The 11950-nt window shown below is 39.1% G+C and overlaps 1 protein-coding gene across 4 annotated transcripts in view; it reads right to left on the bottom strand.

Moving 5' to 3' along the window:
- LOC122566955 (terminal nucleotidyltransferase 5C) overlaps positions 1-11950 on the bottom strand; it is a 170740-nt gene that overhangs the window by 20350 nt on the left and 138440 nt on the right. Inside the window, exon 1 of one of the 4 annotated variants that reach the window (XM_043724947.1) lies at positions 2618-2968. The exons of the other annotated variants lie outside the window; for them this stretch is intronic. Coding sequence (XP_043580882.1) covers positions 2618-2620 — 3 coding nt within the window. The 5' untranslated portion in view covers positions 2621-2968. Of the gene's footprint in view, positions 1-2617; positions 2969-11950 lie in introns of those variants that run through there. 4 annotated transcript variants of the gene reach the window in all.

Here is an 11950-nt window from a genome sequence, read left to right as displayed (position 1 = left end):
ATCACTAGAACCGCTTAGAAATTATTACATTCCCCAGTGTGGGAAGAATTTCTAGTCTTCTCCCTATAAAAACATTAAAATATATTTAGAATAAAATTCTGTAATGAATATGATAATACAAGCATTACCCAATGAAAGATCCAGAACGATATCGTTCTAGATAATAAACACGAAGTATCGTCCCAGTGATTTTAATCTGATAGACGGTCACTTTTAATTGATGATTATCGATGAAAGTCTTGATAAATCAATCGAAGAACCTTGCCGCAAAACAGATAAACAGTTTCGATAGTCGACAAACGATTTACTAACTAGTTGTTACAAAATTCCTGAGAAGTTCTTGGAGGAGCGTCTAAATCGATAAGTTTAACATTCTGTCGTTACCAAACGCGCCCTTCGAGAATGTCTTCGTATCTGCGAGTTAGATGTTCACGTTTAGAAATGCCACGAGGTTACGTCCGGGTAGCGTACACGAGCTATTCAAACTTCTCACCCATCCTTCTTCGATGGTGTCTCTTTGAGAAAATTAAGTCGTTGCTTAAAAGGTTCAGACGAAGAAGCGTTCTATTCGATGGTCTGCTTTTTGATGGAAGCTTCAAGCTAAAGTTAAAAGGAAATTCTCGATATCTCAAAAGATTTCTTGCATTTCTTTTATTTCGAAATACTGTCAAAGATTTCGCAATGTTTCAAAAGATTTTGAAAGATTCTCCGCTATCATAAGATCCTTCGAAAAGCTTCTTTTAGTATTCCAAAATGTTCTGTAGCGTCGCAGAAATTTCAAGTTTCAAAATCCTTGGAATTTCGAAGGTTCTTTTGGTATTGGAGCGTGGCTCAAAATATGTTGAAACGTTGCGTGATATGCCGTAAGAGCCTTTGGTATCTTTAAATATTCCCAGCGATTTCGCAGCTTTTGCAACAGTATTTGAAAAGTTCCACGCTATCTCGAAAGCTCACGAAGAACTCTAAATGATTTCAAACTATTTTTCCACGTGAAAACACCTTAACGTTAAAGAAATCGTTTGACCATCGCAAAAGTCCTGACATCCCAAGCGAAACCACTTCCAAAGATTCGCAAAAAAATTTTCTACTCAACAAAATTTCTTATCTATCAAAGAGTCTTTCAAAGAACCACGAGAATGTCCCTAATGCCCCAAATACCTCAAAATTATTCCTTTCTTCAACAAATTCGAAAAGATCCTGACCAATCTACGCGAGATCCTCGGACGTTTAAAAAATCAATTTCGAAATATCGATCACGTATGACAGTGTATGATTGGACAGGTCGATGCCATTGGACACAGTCAGCTGTTGAAGGTAAACAGCGAGGTGAACTCGAGTGCCAGCTATAGATTGGAAGGGAACTCGATCGGAGGAGCAACAGGGCCACCAGTCAGAGTTCGCTCCTCTACTCGTTCACGGTCGCGACACGTCGTTTAATTATCGTTATTTCATTAGCGGATAGCGCAGCGTGGGCCTTCGTCGATCTCCGGGGCTAAGCAACGTCGTTAAGCTTATCGGCAAGCTGCAGCAGCTTCGATATTAATCGAACGAACCGGACGATAAAACCGGTCGTTAAATTGAAATTCCTCGCCAAACCAGAAGTCGCTTGCAGCCTACGTTTTTGCTCTCTTTTCCATGATCGTCCTTTCTCACCGTGCACTTGGGAACGACAACGCATAATCACGGTAACTTCGTTAGTTAATTGCCTCACGCTCGATTACCAGTCCAGTTGCGTCACGCTTTTCCATCCACTTCGCGATGTTTCCTATCTGCGACGGAATAACTAACTATTATACCACGCTTACAACTATGAACGCCGCTCGTCGATAATAACGATGATTTTAGGCCTTTCTAGGGAAAGCAAGGACATTCCAGAGTTGTTTTAAGAATGGAGACACGAGCGTGTGCTTCGATAATATCTTTTTTTTGGAATCACTTATTTGGAATGGAAACGGATAAGAGCGGCTGTTAATCTGGCAGATATCGTTATCGCTTTCTTCCTACTAGCAGCGATAACGATTGTGTTGCGTCACATATTTTAATTCCAACCACCAGTATTTTTTATCGGTTAATCAAGAAATGCCTCTCTGATGTGAGCTTTTTAATGTATCCTTTTAGTACGTTCGATTCAATGAATAATAATTCTTTTTATGTTCTTTTATATTTTATATCCGATCAATCGAAATAGTCCAACGTGGATAGTAAACGAAGAACGATTGTTCCACTGAATTTGCAATTCAAGTAAATCCTCCACCAGCAACGAAATCGACCAAGATTTCGACGTATCTTTCTAACAAATCCTATTCGTTCACCGTGTCATCTATTTCCATGGATAATAGAGAAAAGCCGCACGGAACCGTAGAAACTGACATCTCCACTGCCATAACTCGAGCCACAACCACCCAAACGTATTGCAACGATTATGTTAACAGCCACGGATTTATCGAGGATCAGCCGGCTGACCAGATCGAGCTACTTTCACTCGACCAGGGTGCACTCTCCGACGAAGCTTTGATCGTGAACAACGATCACGAAATAATCGAACTACCACCTGTGGAGCACCGGGCCGGCCTTTGCCTTCCGTTTTCGGATTTCATCGAACAATCCAACCGCTTACCATGAAGAACAACCGCTCGACGCGTTGTGTGGCTCTGTTCTCTTCAGTTTCAATGTCGAGATTCACTGTAATTCACTCAACAAGATTTGGCTTCAACAACGTCTAAGTCACTTTTCTTCTATTTAGATATATCTCGATTCAACTTCGATTATTTCTTTTTCTATTTGTTAAATTATATATATATATATTTAGATATTTTATTTATTTACTAACACGAGAAAGAGAAGATGGGCTTTTAGATCGAAAGCTTTTTGGAGCGAAACTGTAGCCAGTGTACGCGCGCGGCACAAACGGAGAGCGAAACGTCGCGAACGGGCTCCGCTTAGGCGAGCAGATCCGCAGCTGATGAGAGGCAACAGCGAACTGAGCGAACAGCGCGGTGAAAGGCGTACGAGGAAGACTGGTGGCGGCGGCGGCGGCGGTGGCGGTGGCGGCGACACCACCATCAACAGCAGCGGTAGCGACGTCCTGAGTGTACCAGGAGGGCAGCACAAAGCTACCACGCAGCTATCGACGCCGAGCTCTGCCTCCGTACGAGTCCGATCATCGCGCGTATCCGCAAATGAATGTTTGTTTGATGCTGGTTGGCTCCATTTTCGTTATAGTATCGCGAGTAATAGGCAGACTGATTACGAGTAAATATTGCTATGTATGTTGCGTAGGTTGAATGTTATGGGAGATTAATAAATTTGGTGGTAAATATTACATACGTCATAAGTATCGCAAGAATTTGTGGGTGTATTTAATTTTGTCCTTTGCGTCATTTTCCACTCAATTATATTTTTCTAGCGTTAAAAAATATCTTTAATTTGGACAAAATACGAGAGAAATGTGTTCGCGGTACACGCGCGATTTCTCGTTTCTACGTTAGAAATCCTCTGAAAACGTAACGAATTCTTTTCGTTCGCCTAATCGAGAGTAAGATGGAAATATAAAAATTCGACGATGGCAATTGATAGTAGCGCAATTAATTTTTATGTTCACCTTATACATCGAATATTAATATTTATTATACTGCGCTACTGTACTATTATATACACTCGATGAATATAAATATTTATAATATTTCAATTATTGTTACAGAAACTATTACTTACTATTACTTATTAGCGAGGACTCGAATACATTTGTTTTTCATTATCTCATGAATATCATGAATATCATCGGAGTAGGAAAGTAAAATTATGTGACACGTTGGGATTGAAAAACGTCCAAGTTAATCGACCAGAGTGTCCCAGACACTTTATTACGATCAAAACTTTTTCCTCGTTGATATTAATTTCGGTAGTCTTAGCCATTTCTGCTCTAAACAAAAGCCCTTTATAAAAACTTGGCTGACGTTTCGTTTTAATTGACATCCATCTGTATATGTCAGATGTCTGTTCGCTGTCCATTCTGTTCGAGAATTATCGAGAACGTTTGAGAACATCTATCTATGATTCATCGTCCATTTGAAACCTCTGTGTAATCACCGCATTTATCTTAATTAGAACGAAAAAAATGTAGAAATTTCATCGTCGCATTCTAAAATAAAACAAATCTACAGTTATTCCCCGCACAAAGTGTTCGAATGAGGAAAAGAAATAAGAAAGTTTCGTCTTTAGAACTTAAATTAAAAATTCCTTTTGTCTTTCGATTTCGAGACATCCAGAACCTGCTACTCTTCAAATATACGATGCGTATCATTTTGAAGTTTTCTTCAATTCGAAGCACGATTGTGGAGAATCACGAGTCCATTTGAATTTCTGTCACTTGCAGCTTGTTCGATACAGTTTCGATAGAGTAGCAACGCAGTTACCATGAAATTTTCTCGTCGTATCGACGAGAGTGTTCGCTTATTCTCTCGAACGTTTCCATCCCCCTTGTTCTAACGTCGATATCTTCTCGTACTTTTCACCAGAATTACGTAATTCCAAGTTAAAACCTCGTGAAACGTTTAATCAATCTCAAGGTTGAAATCGTGGCTCCTATTCCATCGTCTTGCCTTGTTTCGATATCGCGCGACCGTGATACGTTTATTCCGAGGTAATAAAAATTATAGCTCACGGAACGACACACCATTTTGTTTGTTCACTTGAAATTCAAAGAAATACTTTGTTTCTATAATTCGCTGTTGAATTTTAAGTAATCGCGATTTAGAGTTTTGTCAGCTAGAGAAGGAATATTTTTAGCATAAACCGCTATTTAAAGGCCAAGCACTTGTTTCGATTATTATTGATTATTTTTAATATTTACATATATTAGAAAAGTTTAACGAGCTTCAATCATTCCGATATTAATTAGAAAAATTGTATAATTCGAGAATCGCGAATATCATTCGTGATTTAATTCTCCAAAATTATTTACTTTCCTTTGGATACATATTTTTCTCTAGTTTCCCGACTCTGTTCAGTTCTTAATTCTTCCAGTTCCTAATTTTTTATTTTTTAATTCATTCGACAGGACACTGATAATATGAATTGCATTTTTATCAACAAAAAAAGGAAAAGAGAACAAATATACTTCACAAATAATAATTTACAGACATACAGATCTATAATCTTCTTCATTTCGAAGCAAAGTTTCTGGATTCGAAAAGTATCAGAGATCGATTCTCTTTCAATTATTGGGTTGGCAACTAAGTGATTGCGGATTTTGTCATTAGGTGGCATTGACAAAATCCGCAATCACTTAGTTGCCGACCCAATATATTTTCCCCGGATATTTACAATTTTTCTTGCTCCAAATTAAATTCAATTATACGACGTGTTTTTTTTTGAAGTCCGCTTTCTACTTTATCCTGTGTCAAAATTTCAAACATCACCGATTCTATAACGCCAGAAATATAATCGAGCGAGACCCTCATTTTTACTATCGTTACATCACCATTCGTGAGCCATAACTCAACCTTTTCATCTATCCTTTGGACAATCGAAACACCTCGTATGAAACCAATCTTTCCATACACGTCGTTACTACCCAACGACCATAGAGAAGACAAAGTAGAAGAGTTTCAGAAACCCTCGTCAAACGCTTGTTGCCTGGTTCAACGAGAACAACAGTAGCCGCGGTGAAATCGATTGGAAAAACGACGTGGCTCGTTGACGCTTGAACTCTGATCGACCATTAACCAGTCCAGATAGAAACGGTTTGAGAGAAAGGGGAAAATACGGCGAGAGGAAGAAAGAAAATAAGCAAAAGGCAGACGAGTGAAGTAGAAAAGGTTGGAAACAAGGGAAAGCGGAGACGGGAGAATACGGAGAACTGTCTGAACGAGACAGAACCGATGAAAAGATGGACCGAAATGAAAAAACGGAAGCTAATGGGGGAGAAACAGAGTAAAAGGTAACAGAAAAGAGAAGCAGGGGAGCAGAGGACTCGGACAGGTGAATGGAATTTAATTAACAAAGGAAGAAACGAAAAAAAAACGAGAGTATCTGCCGAGTGGACAATAACGAAAAACTAAAATGCAACGTGAACAATGTAGAAGATAGAAAAGGGGCAAATCGTGGAGAACGCAGGAAACGGTGGAAGACAAAAGGAAGAAAGCGTAACGTGGTACGATAAGAGTAGAGATCGAAGAATGGGAGGAAAAGTAAGGAAAATGGTGAAAATGTAGATAAAAGAGAGGCAAGATGAATGGAAGAGAAAAAAGAAAGGAGCGTGGAGAAGGGTAGAAAACGGAGGAGGGTGGTTGGCCCAGATCCTTCCTCCTCGATTTTCCCCTTCTCACCCTCTAACCCCTTACAATGACGTCACCACGAAGAACGCGTGGGTGTCATTGAATGAACAGGCCGACCCGAGTGCTACGTTATATTTGCCAGTACGATCCGCTTCTATATACAGGGTGTTTCGTCCATCTTGAACTCCTTCATACCGTAATTGTTTTTATCGAAACGAAAAAATCGTGTCGGGTCAAAGTTGATTTAGAACGACGACGATCATCGTGACTCACGACTAGCGGAGAAACGTCGATTCTTACGCGATTTCTTTATAAACGCAGCACAGGAGAGAAATAGTTCTGTACAGTTTTACGTTATGTTATCGTATCTTTATATTATGCATCGTTAGAGTTTCATATTTTATGTTTCTGTTTCGATTTCTATGTCATCGATGTTTAGAAATTGCGAGAATAGACTGCAAGCAGCAGAAATATAGAGAGTAAGGAGTATAAGCGGTACATTCAAAGGTCAAGTTTAAAGTGTAAATGTTAAGTACGAGAGATGTTAAGCTCAGTGGGTGGAAAGATAAGAGCGTAAAGCAAAGAGAAATGTAACTGCAGGTCCCGCTTAATCCGCAGGCAAAGGACTATGAAAAATAAATCAAATGTAAACACTGCTGCAGCGGTTATAAAAGATACTCGTACGTCATTGCATTCCTGTACTAATTAATTAGATCCAACTGTATTTTAAGTTTCCTTTATATTAGTACGCAATAGTACTTTTTATAAGATTTTCACAGTACGAAAATGAAAAGTACCATACAACCTAAGGAAAAGACGGTCCCACTGAAAGACAAGGGTACGTACAAATATTTCCAACAGAAATATTAATATCTATCATGTATATAAAATAAAATCAAGATCCACTTTCCAATATTTCTATCTCTAAATACCGAAACGAGCGAGAACAACAGATATTTATTAACTCGTATATCAAATGCAAACTAAAATTAATATCTACTAACTGATCTAAGACAAACGAAACACCCTGTACAGGTATATAGTACACGTTAGAGCTGTACGAATGCGCGTGGCTGTGTTGGTTGGAGCTGAGATGGTGTACTTCTAGACGCCCACGTCGTCAGTCGCGCCGGGGAAACAGAGAGAGGCTGGACCAACGGGGGTTGGCCGACAAGTAGTATCGATCTCGGCCGTTCCAGTCGTGAACCCACGTCAAACCGTGGCTGCTTTATTTTTACGTCGTACATCGTACGCGGTCGATGGATTCGCTGGTGACGAAGGACTACAAGATATGAACGCGTTTCGTCGTGATCTCCACGGGGGTGGCTCCATATCGCGTTGTTACAGGGTTCGGTTCTCGCTTGTTAGTCAAGATTTGGCTACGTCATGTGATAGAACACGCGTTGTTCCCGATAGTACGGAAGAAAAATGTGTCTACGTATTTCCTTAAGTATTAGGTTGTCCGAAAAGTTTCTTTTATTTTATAAGGAAATAATAGACGCACAATGTTTTTTATTGTTTTATTGAATTATGCACGAATATAATAATAGATGTAGAACGAAATGGACCATGCCTAATTCAATAAAATAATATAAAACAGAAATTCTTGTTCACCTATTATCACCCTATGAAACGAAAGAAACTTTTAGGACAACCTAATACTAAGGACTGAACCATAGTTTGCCGTAAATAGACGTTACGAGTCTAGAAGCAGCTTTAATTATTAATGCGTTAATAGGAAACAACGTGTTTCCGCTGTTAACGTTCCCTTTATGCTCGGCTCTATATTCGAAATGGTTGTTACTGTTACTATGGTAGTTTTAATATCTAGCGCAATTTTACTGTCTTTTGCGTATTTCACGTCTTTATTCCAATGAAGGAAGATATACGAAGCAATGCAATTTTTCTCGGTTTCTTTTTTATTTTTAATTCGATGCTTAAGGACGTTCGCTTAAGGAATTGTTTAACTGTAAAGAAACGCTATTTAGATATTATCAAGCAGGTACGTACGAGCGTATATACTCGTACGTAGCAGGGTTAAGAAACGCGTTGACTATGTTTAGAAAGAAACCACCAGAGGAGAAGTCCATTGGAAGGTGGTGAAACGTTTGCTCTCGATGTGGCTTCGTGGCACGAAGGGAATACGAGATAAATAGAGATGACGTTCTTACTACTGCGAGGAGGTCTGTATATTTAACCGATCACCACGGTATTGTTTTCTTTTCTAAACGAAATAGATTGAATTGTGATGTTTCCATAATTATCCTCGTTTCTCGTCTCTCTTCGTCTCCGATAAACTCGAAAACAAAACAAGCACCTATAGAGCATGGAATTTCGACCAAGAATAGAACACTTCGACGATACACCAACACGAGATACGTAAATGCTTCTGGTTTAACGTCAACATGCGTCACTCTGGCTTGACAATTAAGTCGACGTTGGGACGACATTATATTCCACGTTCCAACGAACCGGGATTATTAACTCATCGTGGTTGCGTAACGTAGCGAGTCTAGTGGAACGAAAATTCCCCGGTGTGATATTGCGCCGAAGGTCTTTAACATTCCATTAAAATGCGATATCAGGCAAAACACTGGAGGTGAATTCTTCTGTAGTTTCTTTTTCTTCTTTCTTCGACACGGAAGTAGCAGTTTCGTTTAACAGGTTGATTGCCACGATCACCTATTCGTTATCGGATTCGCTATCGGCGATCCACGTTATTAAATTTTTTAGAATAATTTATTAATGTAAGATAAATTTCACGGACTAAAGGATTGTCAACAATGTGAACGATTTATATAACATGGAGAGAGAAAAGTGTGCAAATGTAATACGATATTTTCCAATAATTAAACAGAACGACGTATTTCGATCTATTACGGTTTCCACGGAATCTTATATAAACAGGTATGTTATACAGGTTATCTCACCTAACTTTATCACCTTGTTTTCGATAATACTAAAAAGCGTTTCGGCAACAGGTTGGATAGTTCCAAGGTGAACATTATTTGACACAATTAGTTTTTTTCCTAGATGGTCGCGTAAAAGACATCGCGTAGGAAGATCACCGATGTCTTTTTTAAATCGGATCATATATTTTTTAATACATAAATTCAACTTATTCGTATCGAAGAACTTATCAGTCCGGTACATATATTAACTTTAACTTCTCATATTTAACATACGGAAGATAAAAATTCGACGAACACAAGAATGCCGCATCGCGTCTTTTCTTGTCTTTCGCAAAATTCATCGTCTCTCGTTAAATATGCTAAATTAAAGTAAAAATGTTAGACGAATATCTCTTCGACATAAATAAATTAATACTTTTCCAACATACACAAGTTTACACTTTCTTTTGCGGAGAATGTCCAGGTGAATCGACGAACGTATGAAAATATATATGATTGATGACATTCACACGTCCTCTACGCGTTCACCAATGGAAAGACTTCAAATTCAATATGTTGCTGAAACATTTTTGCTAATATTATCAAAAACAAGCGAGATATTCCAGGTGATAAAGTTAAGTGATAAAAGTAGATTATCCTGTATAAAATTCGCGTGGCAATCAACGTGTTAAGAGGTATACGTACCACTGTACGTTCGTAAATGACCACATTTTTTCTTCCATATACAATGACTGTGAAAAGTATTTGTACGCCATTCCACCAATCAATTAGATTCAGCTGTAATAAATTTTTCGCATCCATCTGGTAACGCTATATTTGTATATTTCATCTATGCCTCGCGTATGTACTTCCCCGCTTTAACATATTCCGTATCGGATTTCTCTATTCTTTTGAAATATTCTCCTATCGCATCGAACGCATGGAACACCTTCGTATTGGCAGGGAATCACCGCGAAGCGTTATCACGAATCGATTAAACGTCCATTCGTGAGATTAGGCTGTAGAATGCTTCGAGGAACAAAATTACGTAAGCTGTATACGGTTTGCGCGTTTCTCTTGTATCTTAGAAATGGAAATTTATGCGAGCGGTGAAAATTGATTTCAGTGAAATGCCGAGTGGAGGCGAGTAGGCACGTGGAAAAAGCGAGACGCCGCAGCGTATCCGGAAACGCTTTGATCGAGACGAAGAATCGTCGGTTCACGCGAGGATAAACGAATGGTCGATATCAATATCGGATATCGATGTACAGTTACTCACGATGACCAGACAACTTGTAATTTATTATAGAGGAGCGGGTAAATGTTATCGTGGAATAAAACAATTATTAATGCTAGATAATTGTAGCAGATACGATTAGCAGATATAAACAAGAGAATCGCGTTAAAGTTCAGGGAAAAGAGACAGCTTTTTCTTTGTTTCGAATTTATTGTACGAGTAAATGTTATTGTTAATTCTTTGAACACGGCTATCGCTGTAAACGTGTTCGTCGAACGCGGTTGTCGTCGATCACGCGACGCCATGTACCGGTAATTGCATTAGGCATTTTTCCCCCTTTGAAAGAAAAATCTTTGGATTTACGAGAATGTATTCGTACTTGAAGTGTTGTTAAGAGCAAATTGCTCGCGTATTTCCAAGCTACGGTACATTTTCTCCTGCAACAAGCGACACGATATGCAAATCATCCTCTCTTATACGAAACAGCGAATACAGATTTTTCATTTATTGAGAACAAAGAAGTAAACGATACAGGGAGCAAGAGAAAACAGGAAAAAAGAAGCGAGAAGCCATTCAGAAGCATTTCGATCGAGACGAAGAACCGCTAAGTAGAGCCGAGGGTCAACGAATCGTTGCGATGCAAGACGAATGCATCGGAGGCTAGGCACAGATGCGGACCATCGGTGCCACGGCCTCGTCGGCTACGTGAAATTCTAATGTTTCGCTTTCCTGCCGCGTCTGCGTTTCTCCAACCCACGACGACGTTCCGTGTTTAATTAAATCCTCCTTAACCGGGCAGCCTCGAACGAGAAAGTTGCGCCATCGTTATACGTTGCTCGTGATTTCGACGATTAGTTCTGTCGTCCTAGCCTCTTTTTACGTTACGAGCTTTTCGTACAGGTCTGTGCCAAGTTCAGTGACGTTTTACGTTTGCGAATTTTGTTTTCCACCGATTGGATTTTTCATCGCTTTAAGTAATTTGTTTATCTATTTATCGACGTTTTTATATGTCTGGAAGAATGATTTTTTACGACAATCCTACGACTATTAACAGTGCCGATTTCGTAATTCTTAATTTCATAATTTTCGTTTGAATCACACTTTTGCTCGAACGAACGAGGAGAGGCTGTTTGATGTTTGAAATAGTTGGATTACGTATGTCGATAAGAATTATTTCACTTTCTCTTCTCGGGCTTATGAAATCTGTTGACAATGAGAAAATATGATCGAACGAAGGGACATAAGTTTCGCGTTCGTTAGAAATTGAACGTGATTTTATAATCACAACACTTTACAAGGCAAAGAAGATTCGCGTGTGCGGAGATTCTAACAACGAGACGGACAAAAAACGACGAAAAACTCGGGAAAATACCGAGCGTTGAATTGCAAATTACGACAGATTTCTCGGGGCATTATTTGCACTTGATAAAATTCAATTTCGTGCTCGTTTGTTTGCACTGCACTCGCGAATATATTAGTTGCCCAGTTGCTTTTACTTTTCCTCTTGCTCCAATTCAAACTTCGCTTGTTCTTTCAATTTTATA

Source organism: Bombus pyrosoma, linkage group LG4, assembly GCF_014825855.1.
Source record: "Bombus pyrosoma isolate SC7728 linkage group LG4, ASM1482585v1, whole genome shotgun sequence".
Taxonomy (NCBI): Eukaryota; Metazoa; Arthropoda; class Insecta; order Hymenoptera; family Apidae; genus Bombus; species Bombus pyrosoma.
This window is presented reverse-complemented; position numbering and strand designations above follow the sequence as displayed.